Source organism: Mauremys reevesii, linkage group 7, assembly GCF_016161935.1.
Source record: "Mauremys reevesii isolate NIE-2019 linkage group 7, ASM1616193v1, whole genome shotgun sequence".
Taxonomy (NCBI): domain Eukaryota; kingdom Metazoa; phylum Chordata; order Testudines; family Geoemydidae; genus Mauremys; species Mauremys reevesii.
The window spans coordinates 60,095,696-60,120,097 of NC_052629.1; the positions used below are offsets into that span (position 1 = coordinate 60,095,696).

Consider the following 24,402-nt stretch of genomic DNA (forward strand, 5'->3'; position numbering starts at 1 on the left):
TTCGTCAGTCAAGGTGCCCCTGGCGGCCATATTGGCCTTCTATCTGCCAGTGCAAGGCTACATGGTATTCTCCATACTATGACTGGCTGATTCTTAAGGGGTTGGATCGTCTCTTCCCATATGTTAGGCCCCCAGTCCCACAACAGGACCTAAACCTGGTGTTGGCCCATCTCACAGAGCCCCCATTTGAGCCGCTAGCCATTGCTCCTGGTCACACCTCTCGTGGAAGGTGGCCTTCCTGGTTGCGATCATGTTGGCTAGGTGGGTCTCAGAACTCAGGGCCCTGACCTCTGAGCCCCCATCCACGGTGTTTCATAAAGATAAGGTCCAGCTCCGCTCACACCCTTCCCGAAGGTGGTCTCCGCCTATCCCATGGGTCAGGACATTTTTCTGCCCATCCTCTGCCCCAAGCCCCATGCATCCAGTGAAGAGCGCCGCCTCCACACACCGGATGTGAGACAGGCTCTGGCTTTTTACCTGGAGCGGACTAAGCCGTTCAGAAAGTCCTTGCAACTGTTCATCACTGCGGCCAAGTGCATGAAAGGTCAGCTGATCTCCACTCAGCGGCTCTCCAATTGGATCACCTCGTGCATGCGTACCTGTTATGACCTGGCGTGAATCCCTCCACCACCAATTGTGAAGGCTCACTCGACTAGGTCACAAGCCTCATCGGTTGCCTTTTTGGCCCATGTCCCCATTCAGGACATTTGTAGGGCTCCCATATGGTCTTCAGTTCACATGGGGTTCACCTCGTATTATGCGATTGTCTCTCAGACCAGGGAGGACGCTGGGTTTGCTAGGGCTGTGCTTCGTCCCGAGAGTTTGTGAACTCCTTCCCACTTCCAACAGATATAGCTTGGAATCACCTATTGTGGAATACATGTGAGCAATCACTTGAAGAAAAGCCAGTTACCTTTTCCGTAACTGGTGTTCTTCGAGATGTGTTGCTCATGTCCATTCCACATCCCACCCTCCTTCCCCTCTGTCGGAGTTGTCTGGCAAGAGGCGCCACTCCAGGTTCGCTAGGGCGCTCCCCTAGGGGTACAGCTAGGGGAAAAACTTCCGGCTCTGGTGCACATGGCGAGCATGCATACCTACTGTGGAATAGACATGAGCAACACATCTCGAAGAACACCAGTTACAGAAAAGGTAACTGTGTTTTTCCCCCTGCTTCGGTGGCCAAACCAAAAAGAAAAAGTAAATAATTATAACATTATGTTTGACCCAGAAGGACACATTTTGTTTAATTTTTGTGTTCAGGGGCGACTCTAGACATTTCGCTGCCCCAAGCAGGGCGGCATGCCGCAGGGGGCGTTCTGCCGGTCGCCGGGAGGGCGGCAGGCGGCTCCGGTGGACCTACCACAGGCGTGCCTGTGGAGGGTCCGCTGGTCCCACGGCTTTGGTGGGCCTCCCGCAGGCACCAGACCAGCGGACCCGCCGCAGGCACGCCTGCGGGAGGTCCACCGGAGCTGCCTGCCACCCTCCCGGCGACCGGCAGAGCGCCCCCCGCGGCATGCCGCCCCAACCACGCGCTTGGCGTGCTGGGGCCTGGAGCCGCTCCTGTTTGTGGTTTTGCCTCATTTCCATTTAAAAGAATTTGAAGTACAATTCATATGAAAAGTTATTTCAGGTGAAAAAGTTAAAACGTTTTGAAAATGTTGAAACAAAACATTTTATTTTTCAGTTTGTTTTTTTGACAGAAACAATTTGTCAAATTCTTTAAATGTTTTGGTCAACCCAAATCTGTATGTGTTTGTTGAAAAAATGTTTGGTCCTTAAATTTCCCCCCAGCTTTAAATGCAGCTTTTTGTTAGCTTTTATTATACCTGTGCTTTTCCTTCTGCTTGTGGGTGTAGATGGGTAGTATTGACAAACTGAGATCCTGGCGTGTCATGATGGGGGGGATTAAAAACACTTTTATACGAGTGGAGTATGCTGGAAAAGGGGAGTGGTTGCTTCAAAAGTAGGGTGTGTGCTGCCATGCCAGAGAGTGCTAGCTGAACTGAGTTCCGAGATGCCACACATTTAGCCCCTGAAAAGAGCAAAAGCAGTGCTGTCTCATACTTGGCATCCTGCTGGGTAAAAGCAGGATTGCTCGTGCTAAAGTAACATCTGTCAGTGACTGTGTGTGCATGTATATATGTTGTGCAGCATGTACCTGGTGGTGTGGCCAGTATTTGGCTAGAGTTTATGCATTGAAGGAGTATGTTACATGCTTCAGGTAGTACTCTAATTGCCCTTATTAATATTTTTTCCTTAAAGAATTTGAAACACAAAAATGAAAGCTGCATTTGAGAGCTGACAGTACATTGTGTGTAGTCTGTAACAATTACTGCACGTAATGGGGAGATAGTAAATGTAAACATTTTCAAGCTGCTGGGAGATATTGCCAGCAATAGAGGCACTGGTTATTCATCTTAGTTTGTATTTCCTTGCTAGTGTGACCAGATCCCAATTTTGCCCTGATGTATACTGAAGGCAATCCCATTGGAATCCAAAGGAAGTTTCAGGGGGGGTTATTTAGTAGAACCTCAGAGTTACAAACACCTCAGGAATGGAGGTTGTTCGTAACTCTGAAATGTTCATAACTCTGAGCAAAACGGTATGGCTGTTCTTTCTAAAGTTTATAACGGGACAGCGATTTAAAACAGCTTTGAAATTTGTGCAGAAGAAAAATGCTGCTTGTAACTATCTTAATTTAAATGAAACAAGCACAGAAACAGTTTCCTTACTTTGTCAAATCTTTCTTAAACTTTCCCTTTATTTTTTTAGTATTTTACTTTTAACACAGTACTGTACTGTATTTCTGTATTTGCACCCCCCCTCCGTCTCTGCTGCTGCCTGATTGTGTACTTCCGGTTCCAAATGAGTTGTGTGGTTGACTGGTCAGTTTGTAACTCTGAGATTCTGTTGTATATGAGTCAAATCAGGATTTGACCCATAATTCTTACACTTTGGATGTATAGATTTGTTTATATTCTTTGAAACTATGACATTTCTATAAAATATAACAAATATCTCTTTAATGAAAATAATCTCCCTGCTCTAGGGAACATAGTTCTTCAACTTGGTGCAAAGTAAAATTGCCCAGATCTGAACTCTGATCTGACTGCTGTATAGTTTTAAAATGATGTGTATTGCTGTAACAATATGATCTTTGATTTTTTGATCTATAATATAATTCCATCTGCATTTCCACATTGCCCTCAGTTTGTGGGGCTTAAACCTCTAAAATGGCGATATAGAACATTATTCTGTTTACATCTGGACCAGCTATCTAGGATACAAGTACTGGCATCATTGTTATTAGCACCACCTTTGCGTAGGTAGGTTAGATTGTGTACACCTGCAGAATTTCTTTGTGTTTATTTCCAGCTGAGTCTTATAAGGTAAGGATTCTAAATATTAACTTTCAGCTGAGTTTGAGACATAGGACATTCTTTCTTCACTTTACAGTAAAACAAATGTTTGTTTGCCTTTTGAGACAGGCTTATCAGCTGCCTTTTGGTTGCATCTCTCACACTGAAATATTTTGCCAAATGTACATTTCTGATTACAAGCTTAATATGAGCATGTGTTAATTGGACTCAATAAGCATAGTATATTCACTGGGATTTAAACTGTGCTTCAATTAACATCATTTTAATTACTCTGTTGGACAGATTATGTCTGCTTTCAATAATTTCACCCTAAAGCCTCATTTAAGTCATACTTGGGTTCTGAATGCTTCTGTCAGGGGGGTGGATAACTGTAGAATGACTTTTATTTTTGGTAACTTAGATTAACATTTTGAAAAGGAAATACTCTCTAACAGTTGATAATGCTGATAACTCATACAGCACCATTAATAAAGGGGTATTCTGCTGCTTGGCATTCTTGATGGGAGAACATGTAAAAATAGTGTTCATGAAAGTCCTGCTTCGTTATTGGAAGTTCATCTGTAATGTGAAGTACAGTTTTAAATGCTGTTATGATTTGTCAGGCAAGACGATTGTTCCCAAGATCAGTTTCACATTGTGTCTCAGCATCTAACTCCCCTCTCCCAATCGCTCACTTTGAGTTCTTCAGTCAAAATATAGCTCTGTTCCTTAAATAATAAATAAAATAAAATAAAAGGGCACGTTAGTATTGCTCACATACTCCTTGTAAGTCTACACATCTTATGTGATCAGTATTTTATTTTTGCTATTCTCACCACTGCAGCTGTGCAAAGACCACTTCCATTCTTCCTCATCAATCGAAATGCCAGCTAAATTTCAGTTCCAGATTCCTTACTGCTGTTTATGTCTGAAGCAGAAAGAATCTGGGTTACTTTTCAGGCTGAGCTTGCAGTGCTGGCATTTGGAGCAGGGGCAGCTCTACCTTTTTGGCCGCCCCAAGCAGTCATGCGCGGGAGGCGCCCCGGAGCCGCGGGAGCAGCGGACCTCCCGCGGGCATGACTGCAGAGGCTCCGCTGGTCGCGCGGCTCGGCTGGACCTCCCGCAGCTGCGGACGGTTCGCAGGTCCGGCGGCTCTGCTTGAGCTGCCGCAGGCGTGCCTGCGGGAGGTCCAGCCGAGCCGTGGGACGAGCGCCCCCTCCGCAGTCATGCCTGCGGCAGGTCCGGTCCTCCCGGGGCTCCGGTGGACCTCCCGCAGGCATGACTGCGGCAGGTCCGCTGGCCCAATCTGCCGCCCCCCCGGGAAAGCGCTGCCCCACGCGCGTGCTTGCCGCGCTGGGGTCTGGAGCCGGCCCTGTTTGGAGGGTGGGGAAATGTGCTCTAAAGTGGCAACTGACCAAATTTGATAGGAGACTGAACAGGTTCAAAAAGAAATCAGAGAATTTCACTCAGCTCTCTTCATTGCCGACTGGCTAATTTGATTTTTAGGGGACCCAGGAGACAAATCATGTGACTATCAAATGTTTCATTGTGAAACCAGAAAACAGTCTTGGAAAAACATTGTGGCTATCCAGAGACAGCAAAGAGTTTAATTTAGAGTTTCTACAGAAGTTTAATGGGCCAAAAACACATTCAGACAAAATACTACTAGTTTGGTTTGTTTCCAACACCAAAATTAGTAGAGTTTCACACAACTAGGGGGGTTCCGGAAAAAAAACCCTTTCCATCGTTCCTTAGCTCAGTAAATGAGTTGTGTGAGAGTTCATGATAAATGCCAGCCAAAGTAGATGATTTTTGTTGTTGTTGTTGTTACTTTTATCCAGTCATTCTGATATAATTTTAAATTCTGGTCTCTGAAGTCTGAAGTTGATTTAGAGTGGCTTGTAATTTTCACATCTCTTTAGAGGCTATTAGTGGTGTGTTTTCTTAACAATGAGCATGATTATCTTATGTGAATAAAATAAAACTCCTGGAGTATTTAGTAGAAGTATGACTGATGTATACAGTTAAATTTGAGTCTTTGAAATCTTTATAGCCTTCATTTGTAATAGCTTAAAATATGATCATAACACTTCGACAGATGTTGAAGTTAGCGGCATGAGTTAAGTGGATAATATATGCTGTCACAGATGCATGCACTTGTTACTGATTTGAAATTCATTGAGGAGATCAGGGCTGGCAGACTAACCCAGGAAAGCAGAGTCAACTGTGACTGACTGAATTATGTAGCAGGAAAGTTCTGTTCTTTAAAATAATTCTTCTGTCCCTGGGAGAGGTATATGGGTTGTTAATACACGTTTGAGGAGTTGTTAAAGAAAATAATCTCTTTATAATCGTTACATCTCTTTACAGTGTGCATCTCTCTATCAATATGAAGTGGTTAGGGTGCCAGTCTGAGACTCTTCAGAGCCAGTTCAGGTCCGTGTTCTGCCACAGAGCCTGTGTGACTTTTGGCAAGTCACTTAGCCCAGGTCTACACTACGAACTTGCATTCGTATAACTACGTCACTATGGGGGGTGGAAAATGCACGTCTCTGAGTGATGCAATTATACTGACCGAACTCCCAGTGTAGATATTGCTACAGCAGGAGTGGGCAAACCACAGGCCAGATCCGGCCCCTCAGGGCTTTGGATCCGGCCCGCAGGATTGCCCCCCTGGCACCGCGGGCCCCGTGCCTCTCTCAGAAGCGGGTGGCACCACTTCACTGCCGCCCCCAGGCCGGGTGTGTGTGTGTGGAGTCAGAGGGCTCCATGCATTGCCCTTGCCTCCAGGCACCGCCCTCTCTCCCCCCCCCCCCCCCGGAGCTCCCATTGGACGGGAATGAGGAAACACGGCCAATGGGAGCTTCAGGGGAGGTACCTGGAGGCGTGGCAAGGGTAGCGCATGCGGATCCCTCCATCTCCCCACCCCCCCAGGGGCTGCAGTGCTTCCTGGAGCAGCATGGCATGGGGCCCCCTCCTGCAGTCCACACCCCTCCTGCACCCCTGTCCTGAGCCCCCTCATACACCCCGCACCCCTCCTCTGCCCCAACCCCTTGCCTTGAACCCCTTCCTGCACACCGCACCCCTGCCCCAGCCCTGCATACAATTTTTCCCACCCAGATGTGGCCCTCACCCCAAAAAGTTTGCCTACCCCTGCACTACAGTGTCAATGGAAGGGCTTCTCCTGTCATCATAGCTACCACCTCTGGGGGAGCTGCAGCTGCACTGCTGGAGCCCTGTAAGGGTAGGTCCATACTTACCCGCTGGGTCGACGCGGAGAGTTCGACTTCTCGGAGTTCGAACTATCGCGTCTAATCTAGACGCGATAGTTCGAACTCCGGACGCGCTCCCGTCGACTCCGGAACTCCACCACCGCGAACGGCGGTGGCAGAGTCGACGGGGGAGCCGCGGACTTCGATCCCGCGGTGTCAGGATGGGTAAGTCAGTCGAACTAAGGTAGTTCGACTTCAGCTACGCTATTCACGTAGCTGAAGTCGTGTCCCTTTGTTCGACCCCCCCCCCCCCCCAGTGTAGACCAGGCCTTTGTGTATAAAAGCCTTTGGATCTCTGTGCTTCCATTTCCCATTTGTAAAACTGGGATAAGTACTTCTACCTCACAGGGGCGTTGTGAGGATGAATAAATTCAAGACTGAGAGGTATTTAAATATTTTGGTAACAGTGGCATTATAAGTACTTAAGAGCCTCTTTTCTTCTAGGGTGCAGATCTTGCTGTAGTTCTTCATAGGACCTTAAAACCATAAACCCTCCCAAAAATATAGCTTGTGCCAAATGTGATAGTTGGCTTTTTAAGTGGGATATTCCATAGCAAGCTCACTAAGCCTGTGCTCTGTGATTCTACTGACTACCACTTGATTTCCGGGCAAAATTTTAACACTGCTAACATTGTAGCTAAGAAAGTCTGAATTGTTTTAATTCTTTCCTACATTCTTGAGGCTGCCTCTCTCCTCATATTTCCACAGTATTTGAGATATTTGAACTCTGGTTTACATGGGGCTGCTAGAATGTGTTTTAACTGAGGGGTGCTCCAGTCCCAAATGTACTCCTCACCCTCTAGTGCACCAAACCCTAGAGTTGGTGGCCTTCAGGGTAAGTTGCTATTCTAGTTTTTTTCCAGAGCAGGGGGTTGGCTGGGTGGGGTTTTAGAAGTGACTGCTGCCAAGAAGCATTGAATCAATTTGTAATTGTGTTCAATTAAAAAAAATCTTTATTCATGTCCTAAGGGACTTCTGATAGCACACTTTAAAAATCTAAAAATGTAATGGCATTCTGGATGCAGAAATTAATGGTGTAGAAGGAGAATTGCCTTTTTTTTCAGTTGCAGCATATTGACACAGGGTCAGTCTTGAATAATTGATTTGTCACTGTAATAGATTCTAAATAGTGTAACTTTTTAAAGCAATATCTCAAGATTTGAAGTGATTACTTGCTAACAGTAACTGGATAGTCACTTCACAAATCTCCACTGATGTAATAATTAAAGTCTGGTTTTATTTTTCCCTTCCATGGCAGACCTAGTCCAAAACCAAGTCATGATTATGAAAGATTGAAGATCCAGTGTATGAAAGCCATGTCAGACCTACAGTCTCTACAGAATCAACATACCAAGACACTGAAAAGATGTGAAGAAGCAGCCAAAGAGGCAGATTTTTATCAGTAAGTAACACAAAAAAGGTAGAGGTGAAAACTCTTTCTCTTCACTGGTTCACGAGCAGCGCTTAGACAAGTTTTTACTAGTGCTGTAATTTAGTGCTGGTCTGCTAAGAGTGTTTGTCTGGTCGATCATGAGATATTGGATCTTTTAAAATATGGCAATTTTAAATTACATCATTCCTGCCATCATCTTGCTTTTCTTACTGTTTTAATCGCAACCTTTTGTGAACTTCTACAGTCAAAGGTTTTTATTATTTTATTTATTTCACCTACTGCGAAAGGTGGAGTTCTGTGATTTCGGAAGGGGAAAAGCATTGGTTTTGATCTTTAGGGATCTTTTAATAGCAACTTCTAAAGCCAGGATGGAATTGTGGTTTAGTGGAGTGGAGCAAGGCAAACTAGTAACTAAAGTGTGATTGAGATCAGATGTTTCATAATCCGGCCAGTCTAAAAATAAAAGGTGGGATTTTTAAATGGGTTCTGCATTGGCCTGACTCCGCTTCCATTGAAGTCAATGGGAGTTTTAACACTTTGAGAGCAGAGTTAGACCATCAATGAGCACTGGTGAAGTTGTGGGGAGAAGTTGCCAGCATCTGCTTGTAGCTCTGATGATGATCAAGATATTGGACTTGAAACCAGGTACTGGTGCAACAATGAATGTGACATGTACGTGATCTTAGACCAGTCTAATTTTTATTAATTGGAAAGGTATTCAGCTTACAGAGAAAAAAAATGAGGCAAATATTATGTTGGAAGTAGCTTTAAGGCTAATGTTCTCTAAAGGCGCACCATGCAGAATTGATAAGTTTGTAACAAGCTGGGAATGACATTGTCTGATTTGGCTGGCTTAGTACTGTAGCTCTTACACCGTCAGCAGGCAAAATTTGAAAAAATATTAGTAAAAAAGTCACCATGTGCAAACTAAGTGAGTTGCATGGCTTTTTGCCGGGGAGATTTGTTGATCCCATCTGTCCACTTGATTTTGCTTTGAAGAAGGAAAATGGAGGAACAATAGAAGATCCTTGCAACACACTGTGTTACCCCTTTATAGCTTTGTCATTATCTAAGGATCCTTCAGAAGTGGTTTGTTTCCTATTTATTAGATGTCAGTTCCACGAGATCACGAGCTGGAGACACTGTCCTTAGTGCTCTTTTCAAGTTGTTCTGCTTGCTAATACATTCTAGACGAAGCTACAGATGTCTTTATTTTTAGTCAGATCCCTGTAGCTGCTTTTTCTGTGCACGTGAAAGGCTAATGTAAAATGTTTGCACTCCTTGAAGTGATGATAGAATTTGATTTCCCTCATTTGCAAACCACAGTTCTATAATCTCTGATTATAATGTTTTGTGCTGGTTTTGTTTTTATATCAGTACGAAGGGATTTTAAGGATTTAAATTTTACTTGTTGGGGACAAAAGGCTGTTGAGAGTGATTATTCTATTGTAATTGCACTCACGTACACAAGTACACTAAAAATATTATTTTCTCTGAGGAACAGCAGTTTTGGCTTTTACAAAATGACAAATGCAAGGCAATAGCACATTTTTATGCTTGCACTAAGTACTCTATAAGACTAGGTACTCTGAGACTATCTGGCCAGCAAAAAACCCAGCATTTTCTATTGTCTCAGAGGTAAGCCCACTTTTCCCCAAAATGAACTTTTATTAAGATTTGGATAAGTAGACTCCTTACCTGCCACTTCAGATAGACCTGTGAGCCTCCCCTCTTCCCACTCTCTCCCCCCATAGAAGCTCAAATTAAAAACACATCCTTGGGCATGTTTCCTGCAGTCTCATCTCTTCTATCCTCCTGGTCCCTTCAGTGTCTTTGCAGGTCTCTTTCCTTTGAAGATATTAAGACTGGAATAAGAATTGTGGCATCCACCAAATCCTGCGGGCTTTTTGGGTCCTGATTTCTTTGCATTTAAAAATCAACATGCTTTAGGATAGAGCAGGGGTAGGCAACCTATGGCACACGTGCCGAAGGCGGCATGCGAGCTGATTTTCAGTGGCACTCACACTGCCTGGGTCCTGGGGGTCCGGGGGGGCTCTGCATTTTAATTTAATTTTAAATGAAGCTTCTAAACATTTTGAAACCTTATTTACTTTACATACAACAATAGTTTAGTTATATATTATAGACTTATAGAAAGAGACCTTCTAAAAAGGTTAAAATGTACTACTGGCACGTGAAACCTTAACTCAGAGTGAATAAATGAAGACTCGGCACCCCACTTCCGAAAGATTGCGGACCCCAGGGATAGAGTATGCTCAGCAGTGTTTCCCAAGTCAGGAATGTGAGACACCTTGGGTGCAATGGCAGCTAAGGCCCAGCAGGAAACTTGTCTGCCATGTCTGTTAAGCCCCTTTTGACTGGTTCCTCTTAGTCAGTGGTTCTCAAACTTTCGTACTGGTGACCCCTTTCACACAGCAAGCCTGAGTGTGACACCCCTCCCTTATAAATTAAAAAACATTTTTATATATTTAACACCATTATAAATGCTGGATGCAAAGCGGGGTTTGGGGTGGAGGCTGACAACTCGCGACCCCCGCCCCCCCATGTAATAACTTTGTGACCCCCTGAGGGGTCCCGACCCCCAGTTTGAGAGCCCTGCTCTAAGTTGAATGAAGACTAATGGGGAGCTAGAGGCCTATTATTAGGGTGTTAGGTGTTTCAGGGAAAGACACAACTTGCCAAGGAATTTGCTAACTTTAGAACCAAGCCTTACTCAAGTATACATATTTTCTGCTCTATGAATTTATCTTAGTATGTGTCCTGCAGACTCTGAGTTTAGCAAGTTCTGGATGCTGAACCAAAACCTTGAAAGTTTGGCACTACCCTGGTTTCAACAAAACTTTTATCCAAGTTGGCCTGTGTTTTCAAGTGACAAGTGATTTTGGATGTCTAATCCAAGACACCTAATTTTGAGGCCTATGCATAAAATCATGTTTGTCCTGTGAATTATTCTTGAAGCTATTTTGGAGTAGCATCTAGGAGCCCCAGTCATGGTCCAGGACCCCATTGTGCTAGGTGCAGTACAAATACAAAACAAAAAAGCCTGCCCAAAGAACTTGCGATCTAAGTAAAATCTGAATAGCAGATGCTGAGACCAGTCAGACCCAGGTGTAAGGATTACATATATTTAGTATTGTAAAAATAATTTCCCAAAGGCTTAATTTTTTGCCTGAATTGTTGCCACATTTCTTTAGTTTGATGATTTCTGTAAACTCTCCATTGGGTTATTTTGTACAGGAAATGTAGCTCACTTATTTCTTATGAAAGGAGTGGGAGTACAAAGTGCACTTATAGAACAGTTCTACAGATTTTTTTAATTGTAAATTTGATTCCAATCATTTAAAAAAAAAAAAGAGAGAAACTACAGGCAGCAGCAATTTTATCATAGAGACTTTGAACAGTTCCCTGGTAGGTGTGAGAGTTAGGTCTGAATCACTTTGTTTCAACAATAAAACCTGGCCACATCCTATTGTCTTTCTTTTCTCTAAACTGCAACTTAATACCATGTAATTATATCTCTTGGTCTGCTCCAACAGCAATCTGCGCCGCTGTACTGCATTAGAATTTGAATTATATCCTCAATAATTTGACTTAGTTGTGATTTTAAATGTGAATATAAACTTGTCAACTATTATAAGCAATATACCCAATTTGGGATAATAACAGGTAGCTTTACCTGCTTAAAAATGTTCCAAAATATTTTTGTAACGAAAGCAAACAAGCAGAAAGCTTTTTCTAGTCCACTGATGTCTTGTTCTATTATATTGTATTGTGTTGTTCAAATATGCAGCTAATTTATTTTGCCAAGAAGATCTTGTATGCCCAGGGACACATTTTCTGTGCCTGTTTAGCAGTTTGCTTGTTGAAATGGTCTACTGGGGCAGGCTGCTTGTTTTGCATAAATCTATCATATATCTGTTTTAATGCTGCACAGAGCTTTCAAATCACTTAACTCCAGAAGTTCTCTGGTTGTGCTGCCTGTCTTTCTTCCGTAGGATATAGCTGGCACATGGCATTTGGAATGTTCAGATCTGAAGAAATGAGTTAGTTAATTACATCTGCCTTTTTTTAATTTGAAACTTTGACTTGATTTGATATGGATTAGTGCATCGGCATGAAGAGGGCTTCCTGTGAAGTTTTCATCTAAGTGCTCTTTCTTTGTGACATTCTAGTACCTTGCATAGTCGACTGCTGAGTGACCAGTCACAGCTGAAGGAGGACATGGATACCTTGAAGAGGAAGAATACGCAGTTGGTGCGAGAGCATAACCATCTCCAGCAATCATGTGAGGAAATGAAGAGACTTCATGATGAGGATCAGAAAGAGATAACAGACCTACGCAGCCAGCAACAGCAGGTAGCCTGCAGCTCTTGGCACGAATGCTAGAGCGGCCGTTTAATGTTTTCATGGAATGTAAAGCATTGCATGGCTGGCCTACCACTTGCCTTTCTTTTTACCATTGAACCAATTGGAGTGATTTTTCCTATACATCATATATCTGACAGCGCAAGTCACAAAACTGCCATTTAAAACACAATGGTAGTGTGTACATTTAATTATCATTGTTCTCTGATAAGTGACTCTCTAAAATTGACCTTGTGTGTGGTTCCCTTCTTCCTTGTGTTTCAGTGAGTCTGGATCTAGTGTCTTTTAGTTAGAAAAATCTTTTTACTTTTAAAACCTGCAAACTTGGATCTGCAATATGAAATCTCTTTCGGCCTCTAGTAGGATGAGGAGTTCACTACTTACCTCTCCCAAAAAACCCCAAAGGAGACTACTTACTCCCCCGTAGTTTAGCAGTGTCAGCTGGGATTGACTGGGAGCTTTGATGTGTGTGAGGGGAATTTTGGCATGGGGACGTGCAAGGAGGAGGAGGGGTATGGATTGGTGTGGATTGAGGTTATGATAAGTTGATTTGGGGGGGAGGGAGAGAACAGTGTGTGTGAGAGAGGGAATAAGGACTGGAAGAGATGAATAGGCTCATAGACTTTAAAGTCAGGAGGGACCATCATGATCATATAGCCTGACCACCTTCACATTGCAGGCCACAGAACCTCACCCACTCACTTCTGAACTAGACCCCTAACCTCTGGTGGAACTACTGAAGTACTCAAATCATGATTTAAAGACTTCAAGTTACAGAGAATCCACCATTTACACCAGTTTTTAAACCTGTAAATGACTCATGCTGTGGAGGAAGGCAAAACAACCAAACCCCCAGGGTCTCTGCCAGTCTGACCCCAGGGAAAATTCCTTTCCAAAACCAAATTTGGCGATCAGACCCTGAGCATGTGGGCAAGACCCACCAACCGGACCCCTGGGAAAGAATTCTCGGCAGTAACTCAGAGCCCTCCCCATCTAGTGTCCCATTACCGGCCATTGGAGATATTTGCTGCTAGCAGTCGCAGATTGGCTATATGCCATTGTAGGCAACCTCTTCATACCATCCCCTCCGTAAACTTATTAAGCTCAGTCTTGAAGACAGGTTTTTTGCCCCTCCTGCTCCATTTTGGAAGCTGTTCCAGAACTTCACTCCTCTGATGGGTAGAAACCTTAATCTAATTTGCAGCGTAAACTTGTTGATGGCCAGTTTATATCCATTTGTTCCTGTGGCCACATTGGCACTTAACTTAAATAACTCCTCTCCTTCCCTCGTATTTATTCTGGAATGGAGAGACTGTGAGGATAGGAAGGAGAAGACATGGTGGAAAGTAGGAAAACAAGGGAATCCATTATTAGACATTACAGACAAGTTAGACTGAGGAACAACTTAAGGAACATATGAAAAGACTTGCCAAGACATTCTTTTCATTTAATATTTTCTCTCATATGCATAGATGATCTAGACATAGAATGTATGGATTATCACCAGTTAAAAAAAAATCCACATTCTTTTAAACTCCCCTCAATCAGCCAGAGGCAGATATTAAATATACCTTCGGGACATTACTCAGAGTGCCTGTCTGTCTGCGCCTACCAGCCCAGCCTTGCTCTTACAGATTGGTTGCCCTTCACAAGTACCTTCCTTTGTGTAGCCTTAGAATCCAGTGTAAAATCTGTTTACCAGTGAGTTGTGGATTTACCTTGTTTATAATTGCTCTCTATGCTCCCCTCCTTGTTTGCCAGTAAAATAAAAGGGAGCTGTCCCTTAGGATCTTGGTTAAAAAATCACTGGCTTTTAATTTATCTGTTCTAGTAGGAAAAATTTTGAAGCATCAATTAATTGTAAAGAGGAATTGGGATTACATAAACTATTAAAGAAGAAGGACATTTGACATCAACAGACCCAAATGTCTGAGTTTAACACTGATTTATACATTGAAGGGACATAGTCATTTTAAAACTTCTGTTTTTTAAAAATGGGTGCCTAAACGTAGGCTCCTAAATTCATATTTAAGCCCCTAAATAAGTGGCCCAGTTCTCAGAAGTGCTGAGCACTCAGATCTGTGCATCTGTTCCAAAGCCCTTTGAAGTCAGTGGAAATACTGATTGCAGCCATCCTGAAAAGACAATGGATATGACTACTTTTGGCTACATGAGTATTTTGGGTGGAGGTGTTTGGTTTGGTCTGGTATTTTTGGGGATAGGAATTTATATATAAATATGTTACCGTAACCTCATTTCAACCCTTAGGCAAAATTTCAGCCTTAAGAGACTTATAATTGAATTACATGCCTCTTAACTTAAGGGTTTACAATGAAAACACAACACAAGTTACAGCATCGCTTTCTGCCAGAATAACAGTGAATTAAAGCATATCAGTGCTGACTTGATAATTTTGGGCACGTTGTTAATAGTTAACTGTTGACTGTTTATTCATCATTCTTGAAGATCATATCATACTCATAGTAACAAAGATGAGAGCGTTTTTAAAATAAAACTGTTCTCAGAGTTGACCCTTTCCTAATATGAAGAAAGAACTCTGGATAATTATAATTTTTAGTCATGCTAAATCTAATTTAAAGGCTTATAATAATGAGGAAAGAATGGCTTTTGTCCCTTGATCTATAGGTATTTCTTGGGACAGGAATAGCTGTGGGCATGCAAAAGTGCAGCCTGTGTTTATATTGTAAAAGTATCACAAAAAATGAGTGGCAGTTTTTCTTTCTCCCAGTGACACCTTTAAAGGTTAGGGGAATGATTGAACAAAGTTTGGTTATTTAGGTTCACAGACACTATTCAGTTAGAACAATGCTACAGGTTGATTAATGCTTTTAAACTTCAAACTTAAAAAAAGAGCCTTGCAGGGATGAAAGAATGGATGTTTCTAACAATTAAGCAGTCTCAACAGCAAGGTGCTTGTTTTTTTAATCGTAGTAAAGTTCACACGCTAGGGAGAAAAATAGGCAAAATAGGCTGGCAGAAAAAACAACCTGGAAGTGGCAGAGAGTCCATGGTTCATTTACAAAAAAGGGATCATTTAGTTAGAATAGTTACAGTAACATGTAGAATGGCTAAATAGATGGCTTTGCCTAACTCTGGGCTGATTCATGAGACAACCTTTAAAGTCAAATGGTTAAGCTTCAGAAGCAAAGTCTATACAAACAAAAATAATTACTTGCCGGGCTTGAAGGGTAAAAGTCAAAATAAGCTATACAGACTGAGATGTTTACCATGTTTTTAGTTGGGTTTTTTTGGTTTGTTTCTTTGTGGGTGTTCTTGTTTGTTCATTTTATTAACTTTGTATTTTGTCTTGCTCGTTTCCTCTGATATCAGGTTAACTTGAAGGGGTGCTCCTATACATCTTTGTACGTGAAACAATTAGGACTACGGAAGTTTGGATTTTTATTTCCTGCTCTGCTGTGCTACAGACTTGCTATGCGAGTTTGGTCAAGTCACTTACCCTTTCTGTGCCTTAGTTTCTCACTCTGTAAAATGGTGATATGAAACCTACCACAGAATGGCATCAGCTTTAATGTTTGTCCAGCAGTTGGAGATTCTTTGATGGGAAGTACAGCATAAAGTCGGAGTGTTATTACTATCATTTATTTTTGCAAAATAATTCAATATTGTGCGAACTTCATCATTACCCTTTTCAAGGAAATTTTGTTACTCTGACAGTGAGAAACGTGCGTGGCTCCTTTTCTTGGTCTGTCAGTGTGAATCATGTTGTCCTGAACGAATGCCAGCAGTCTTATCTCAGTCTTTGTCACTTTTCATCTGGATTAATCTAATTCTACTTTTGACGGTCTCTCTGACGTGTCATGCCATCGCCAGACTGTAGCAAAACAGCCCAACTGCTTGAGAAACAAAAACTGTTGATCAAATGACTCCTGCTCTGTGGGATTGCCATTGATTTCCTGTACAGCAGCTGCCTGGCCTTTAAGTTTCTACTGCTCACGTATGAGGTTTTCGTTGCCATGGCTGTACCCTTGGGTCCAGCTTGGGCTATTTACTCTTCCTCATATTGGGGCTTTGGATGGGAGATCTTCCTTATTACTGCACTTCCTGTTTGTGGCATTTTCTCTTTTCTTCCCCACTCCAAACCCCATTTGCATTTTAAAGCCTTTGACTAAGTTTAAAATAAACTCCTGCTATCTTTGGTCTTGTCTTTTCTCTTTCAGTTTACTTAAGCTGATAGTTGTTTAAGACATTGTCAATGAGAAGGGGCCCCATATATTTTAGGTTGTGAGAAAATGTTTGCTTCTGTCTGAGAGTTTCAGATATTCTGCCCCTAAGTTTGGTTTCAGTACCATTTGTTTGTTTTTCAGTAAACTTGTTTTTCTTGGACAGTTCGGTGATGGTCAAGGCCCCAGTTCAGGAAAACATCCCTACCCAGTAACGACCCTTAAGCATATGCTTAATTTTAAACACATGCTGAAGTCCACTATTTAAAAAGTGGGCTCCCTTAAATATAGGTGGACAAAAGAACGTGCTGATGTTGTTTCCTGAATCACATACTAAGGCCTCAATTCAGCAAGGAACTGAATCATGTGCCTACTTTAAGCATATGAGTAGTGCCCCAGAAGTGAATGGGACAACACACAAGTTGGAAATTAGGCACATGATTAAGTCATTGCTGAATCGGGGCTCTGTTACGTCCAAATTGTCAAGTTGACTTGTAACCAAACAGCTCACAGTTCTGGTCCATTGGGTTTTTGTACCTCTAGGTTTATTAAAGGGGACAGCGTCAGGATAAAAATCATACTGTTAGGAACCTCACTTTCTCACCTGTGTGGTTGTGATGCATAAGATCAGCTTTATCAAGCTGCAGTCTGTGGGTTACTGGTGATCTACAGAGAGCTGGCAGTCACATAAAGTTGGTAGCTGCTACTCATTTCCAGCTGCTTCTCCAAGAGGCTAGGTGTCTCAATGTAAAGAGGATCCTGAGCGTGTGTAGAAGCAGCAGGAATTAAGGAGCCATCAGTGACTGTAATTAGGGCTCCATGTCTGTCTCAGAGGTCACGGAAGTAATGGATTCCGTTACTTTCCGTGGCCTCTGTGACTTCTGCAGTGAACAGTGTGGCTGACCCCAGGGCCTCCTAAGCAGCTGGCTCCAGGGACAGGCACACCAGCTGCTGCTGGAGTGGCTCTGTGACCACTTGTTTGGGCGGCCCTGCAGCCAACTGCTCTGGTTGCCATTTGGGTGGCCCTGGGCAGCTGGCCCTGGGGATCGCCGAAGCAGCAGTCCCAGGGGCAGCTGGAACAGCCACTGCTCGGCAGCCCCATCAGCTGGTGCCACTGCCCACCCCCGGGCAGCAACACCCCCCTCCCCAAGATTTAGTCGGGGTATTTTTAGTAAAAGTCAAGGACAGGTCAAGGGCCATGAATTTTTGTGTATTGCCTGCGACCTGTCCATGACTTTTACTAAAAATACCCATGACTAAATCGTAGCCTTAATTACACCTCTACCCCGATATAATGCGACCCGATATAACACGAATTCAGATAGTGTTGCTGCTTTACCGCATTATATCTGAATTCGTGGGGCTGGGGCTGTGCACTCTGGCGGATCAAATCAAGTTTGATATAACGCAGTTTCACCTGTAACGTGGTAAGATATTTTGGCTCCCAAGGGCAGTGTTATATTGAGGTAGAGGTGTATAATTGCCAAGAGAGTGTTGGGCAATTGCAAATGGTATCCTAGTAGTCTGTGTATCACAAACAGAAGGGGAAGTGATCCACAAGATTTCTCTCTGTATTTGTGGTCCTTGCAACGAAACTGTCAGCACTCTCTCCTTAGAGCAGTGGTGGGCCACCTGCAGCCCACAGGTTGCATGCAGCCTGTCAGGGTAATCCTCTGGTGGGCCGCCAGACAGTGCTGGCAGCTCCCAGTGGCTGGGGTTCGCCGTTCCCAGCCAATGGGAGCTGCAGGAAGTATTTTATAAAAGTATTCCTTTTAAGTTTCTCTAGTACCCTCCTTAAATGCATCTAAACTTTAGGCTGGATTCAACCCTTTTAAACATAACACAATGTTTTTAGGAGCAAAATAATCTAGCTATGGGTAGCTTTCTGAACAAATGCTTCTTTACTAGATGTTTTTTAGATGAAATAACGATGAATATTGAAATGCATGACTGCATGTAAATCTTACCCAGACTAGCCTTTCATCTCTTGATACTTAGGTTATTTGAGTTTGAGTTGTCGTTGTGAGTGAGACTGATAAAATGAAGTATTATCACTGTTATCACAGCTTCCAAAGTTATGTTTTGGGGGAGTGTTTTATAATTTGGCAGTTGAAATGTGGAGAAGTTGTTATCAATATTTATTCAACTAGTAATAGTAAACTAAGTTTGATATCTCCTTGTCTAATGTTGTGTGTTTTTATTTTTTTTTATTTTTTATTTAGATTGCTTGTCTATAGCAAAACAATTTTTATAGGACTATTGATATAGTCATGTTTTTCCATCTAAATTTATTGAATGTGAGTATTACCAACCTGAAGGTAAGAATCTTGTATGTAGAGATTTCCTTTTCAAAATGGCCTAATTCAACTTAAATGTTTTTTTTCATGGACATTGAGTTTGAGGGGACAAGTAGCTGTAAGCAAAAAACGTTACGTAGTGTTCATATATTAACAGGTCTCCTAAGATATTCATATTACTTAAAAACAAGTGAAAAGTCTCTTATGTCTACCTCTTACTGAAATTATCCTTTTGTTTCTTTCTTAGGTTATGAAACAGAATGGATCCTCAGAGATACTGAATAAACTCTATGATACAGCAATGGACAAGCTAGAAGGTGTGAAAAAGGATTATGATGCGTTAAGGAAACGGTACAATGAGAAGATAGCAAGCCACAATACAGAACTTAGCCGGCTAGAACAGACTGAGGAGGAGAACAGGCGTCTTCAGAAGCAGATTGACATGTTAATGAAACAGAGGGACACAGCAATACATGTCCAGCAGCAGTATTCCTCCTCTCTTAGAAGGTATAGGCAGCTTTTCATGGTTTGTATACATTGTGTAGGCGATACCAATTCTGCTGTGAGTGGCATTTTAAAAAGATGTTTAGAAAAATACTGGTTTATGTTACCATTTCTGTATCTACAGTGGAAGGCCCTTAATGAGTATGTAAAAAACAAAAAGAACTCCAACCACCACCACGCACAACTTCAGGGACTAAAAATCATTGAGAGGAAATGATTGTCCTGCCCAGCCTTTTCCAGGATTATGTTTTTATCTATGTGAAATCCTGTAAAAACTGTCCTTCGGTTCATCTAAGAAAACTTGTGGTTCATAGTGGTATTCTTCCCACTGAGCTGTACTTGACTCCTATCTAAGGGGAGTCAATTGTACATTCAAGGATATATTAGGTGTTATCAAACCTGAAATGTTTGGGGCTTTGTTTGCTGGGTTTAATGAACTCGACTCAATAGATGATGAATCCATTGTAGCATAAACATAGGCTGCCAGGTAGAGTTCTTGTTCTGGGAGTGGAGTTTTCGCTAATGAAGAGGGCCCCATGCCTGGAGAAAACTTTCATGGTGCTGTAAATGTATCTTAGACTGCATGCTGGTCTCCAGTGGTGCTGCAACCTGACCGCATCATTGGTTAGTATCCGCTGAACAGAAGCCCTCGAGAGTGTGTCTTCACTAGGAAACTTCTGACCTGTTCTTTAGCAGGGCTATCAGCTGGGTAATGCCAGCACAGAGTGGGCACAGGCATTTTTAGCACCATGTCATCTAACTCTACCCTGCGCCTGGCTTATGCTAGAGCTTGAATGGCTTACACCATTGCTTAAAAGGGGGTCAGAAATGTACAAGTGTAGAAAAGGCCTGAAAAGGATGTGTATGGGTGAGTTGTGGGTGCCATGGGTTTTTCCTGCCGTAAGTTAGGGATAACCACATTCCTTATCAGGGTCAGAGCTGAAAGTCTAAAATTGTCTCTCACGCTTTTCCAAGTTCCTCCCATCATCCGTGAACACAGAACTCTCTGTTAGCTGGGATGAGGGCTGCGGCATGGACACATTTGCATTGCCATTTATGTATCTGTGATGCATCAGAAGTTTAAACCAGTTTAAAAGAACATTTTATACACTGCTTTGTTTACTCCTGGAAATGTGCAAAAGCTTAACATGCAGTAGTGAGCAGTGTGGGAACTCTGGTTGCATTGACAAAGGCTTGGTGACAGATGTTATGGTCCTGTCCTATAGGACTCCTCTTTAGAGAGGAAGTAAATTTTATATGCAGACTTCTATTTAAATTCTAGAATCTACTTGCTTGGGGATTTGCATAATATACTGGCTTTTAATGAGGCCTACGAAATACTCTGCTCAAGGCTGGTACTGTATAGTCACTGAAAGAGTCTTCATGAAGAAATGAAGTCTGTTAGTAAATCTATTGTGTTGTGTGGTATTATAGTGTAGCACTGGAATGTCAAGTCTGGGGAATTTGAGAAACTGCAGTCCTGTTCCTCAGGAGCATATGAGAAAGCAAGTTAATTGGACCGAGGAACTTATTTCATTGTTTTTATTAATTTTATATGGGGTTTTTTGTTTTTGTTTCTGGTGCGTTCATGGTTATGGGTTTTTTACCTGTTAGCTCTTTGCTTCTGACTTCTTTTTCCCTCTTCATAACCATTCAATCAAAAATATATTTAACTGAATGGGAAAATTATCATTAAAAACAGCTTGAAAATAATCCTTGTGCGTGGTCAGTATATTGTTCTTAAGCATGAAATATTGCTCTTTTCAAAATTCATTTTTCAGAGTATCAAATGTACCAAACCTGCAGTTTAGGTTAAAGACTAACTCGCTACAAAACTTGCAAACTTCAACACTTTTTAACTGCAGTTTGGTTTAAAAACATGTTTGAGCAGAGTCTAAATTGCATTTTGTTTTTGTGTAACAAAACATGGCTTGGTAGTCTGAGTGCAGAACACCTTTTTCCTTTCGGCATGGCCCTCGGGATTTTGAACATGGACTAAGTTACCCCTACAATTCCACCTGCTGTATGCAATTCATCAAAACAGAGACATGGCATATAGTCTGTCCCCCAGTGAGCATTCTTTGGGAATGCTGTCCAATACCTCAACTTAGCCCTCCTTACAATTCAACCCATCCTCTTTCCTAACAGCAGCTGCAAATGCTGCACTGACCCTGTGGACAGAACAGGAAGCCTCTGAGCTGTGAAAGTGTGATGCCAGCTGTCTCTTGCTCTTTCCTCCTTGGAGGCACAGAGCACTCAGCTCAAGGTCAGTTCTGAAGCCTGGCTTTCCACATGGAACTTCATTGTATATCTACGCAGCTATCTGTACTATGATAGTTTAACAGATAGAAGAATCCTCTACAGAAGATATGATTTTCCTCCCCCATTTAGATACTTCCTAATGGCTCAAAGTTGTTGGTTGTTTTTTTCTGCTTAAAAATACAGAATCTTCTTTAAAGCTTGTATCCTCTTTATAGCTGATGATCCATTTCCGTTCAGCAGATACTGATTTTTTTTTTCTTCTCCTTCCCTTCTCTGTGACTGTAATGGTGCTTGGAATGCACATGGCCACAAGATTGTACATCATGGATGTGTATCTCACAGGCTTTTAATGTATTATCTATGCCTGGTAAGGTTCAATCTCCTCCTCGTGTTTGCCCACTACTGCAAAAGAAAAAAAAAATAAAGTACTGTATATACTCATTCATAAGCCGAATATTTTTGGTAAAAAAGTGATGCATCAAAGAGCGGGGGTCGGGGGTGTAGACATGGGTCTACACCAAAATTTGATGATTTTAAACTCTATGGAATCATTGAATTGAATATCTAATACAGGGATCGGCAACCTTTGGCCCACGGCCCGCCAGGGTAAGCACCCTTGCGGGCTGGGCCAGTTGTTTACCTGCCACATCAGCAGGTTCGGCTGATCGCGGCTCCCACTGGCCATGGTTCGCCGCTCCAGGCCAATGGGGGTGGCAGGAAGTGGCGGCCAGCACATCCCTTGGCCCGCGCCACTTCTGGCCGCCCCCATTGGCCTGGAGCGGTGAACCGCGGCCAGTGGGAGCTGCGATCGGCCGAACCTGTGGACATGGCAAGTATACAAGCCCGGCCCGCTAGGGTGCTTACTCTGGCAGGCCGTGGGCCAAAGGTTGCCGATCCTTGATCTAATATATTGTAGTTTTGTTTACCTGGAACGTCTGCAGGCATGGAGCCCCTCAGCTCCCTGTGGCCGCAGTTCTCCATTCCCAGCCAATGGCGCGCCACTTCCCGCAGCTCCCATTGGCTGGGAACGGTGAACTGCGGCCACAAGGAGCTCAGGGGCTCCATGCCTGCAGACGCTCCAAGTAAACAAAACATCCCGACCCGCCAGTGGCTTACCCTAACAGGCCAGAAGCCAAAGTTTTCTAACCCCTGAAATACATCGTCGGCTTATGAAAGGGTCATACAGTTTTTTGCTATTTTTACCTATTCATTTTGAGGGGTCAGCTTATAAACAAACAGGCTAATGAACGAGTATATACGGTACTTAACAGTAGATTTTTCTGTTCTCTACAAACTAGTGATGGAGTTTGTAAGGAGATTCTTTAATCTGCACTAATGGCAGGGGAGACGCTTGCAAATTACTGACAGATGTCTCATTAGTGGCATGGAGATGCTTTAAATTTGCAGGTGCCTTCAACTAAATATCTTAGGTAGTGTTCCCTGCTTGCCAGATATGCCCAGAGCCTGGCACAGCCTGACAATCAGGCTAGATCATGCCAACTGTGTGTGTGTGAACACAAAATATGCCAGAGGCATATAGGAATTGCCATGCTGGATCAGACTAGAAGTCCATTAAGTCAGGTAGCCTGTTTCTGCCATTGGTAACAACCGGATGCTTCAGGAAAAAAGGTGCAAAGAAATCTCTTTGTGTAAAATTATGGAAGAATATGCTCCTAGGAGAAGTTTCTTCTAAACTCCCATCAGTTAGTGGTTGGCTTATATCCTTCATTATTTTTATATTTTGATGCTCTTATTATTCATATGGACATCTAAGTCTTTTCTGAATCTCACTAAGCTCTTTGCCTCTTATACCTTGTGTTAAAAAGAAATGGTTTTTTAAACCAAATTTAAATTTGTTGCCCTTAATTTAGCTGATGTCCCTTTGTTCTCATTTATCAAAATAAGGCAAATAGGAGCATCCAAATTACTGTCTTTATTCCCCACGCCTCTGATTTATCTCCTTTCTAAAGCATGACACTGATAGTTTCCAATGTCCAGATCTGGGACCTCATTTCTCCCCGCACCCCCGCCTTTGCTATATCCTTTCTGGGATGGAGTTCCCAGAACAGAACACATTATTTCAGGCAAAAACAGACCATTAATTTCTGTAATGGTGTATTTTCAGTATTATTATTGATCACATTTTATATACATTGTAATATTTTTTATTTGCTTTATTTTTACTGTTTCTGTTCATCAAGTGCATTTTTTTACTGTTTTAATTACAAATCTTTAGTTGCAACTACCTGGCCCTTCTCAGTCCCTAAATGGGTTCTGGCCAGGTGGGACAGGAGTTTGGGGGGCGGAGGAGGGGCTTCTGGGACAGAAACAGTTGAAAAGGACTACACTAATACACTAAAGGCTTGTCTCCACGTACATCACTGCTGTAGCACTTTATTGAAGATGCTACTATGCTGATGGGAGAGCTTCTCCCATTGACGAAGTTAATCCATCTCTGTGAGAGGCAGTAGCTAGGCTGATGGGAGAAACTCTCCCTTCGATATTTGAAGTCTACGCTGGGGGTGAGGTCGTTATAACTGTCACTTGTGGGTGTGGATTTCTCACACCCCTGAGTGACGTAGTTAAACTGCTGTAAGTTTGTAGTGTGGATGGATGCCCTTTAAAAAAAGGTGTTCTGTGAAGTTTTGCTGTTTACTGCATTGTTTAACAGATACTCTTGAACACGTAGGAAGCATTTAGTTGTATAGATGCGCAAGGAGAGCGGCA

General features: G+C 42.7%; 1 protein-coding gene across 7 annotated transcripts in view; it reads left to right on the forward strand.

Annotated features, from left to right (window-relative positions):
* Nucleotides 1-24,402, forward strand: part of DLG5 (discs large MAGUK scaffold protein 5) — a 231,177-nt gene that overhangs the window by 140,498 nt on the left and 66,277 nt on the right. For all 7 annotated transcript variants that reach the window (XM_039480930.1, XM_039480927.1, XM_039480928.1 and 4 more), the window contains 3 exons: nucleotides 7,890-8,033; nucleotides 12,218-12,401; nucleotides 19,157-19,416. In XM_039480930.1, the coding sequence (XP_039336864.1) occupies nucleotides 7,890-8,033; nucleotides 12,218-12,401; nucleotides 19,157-19,416 (588 nt within the window). The remainder of the gene's footprint in view (nucleotides 1-7,889; nucleotides 8,034-12,217; nucleotides 12,402-19,156; nucleotides 19,417-24,402) is intronic.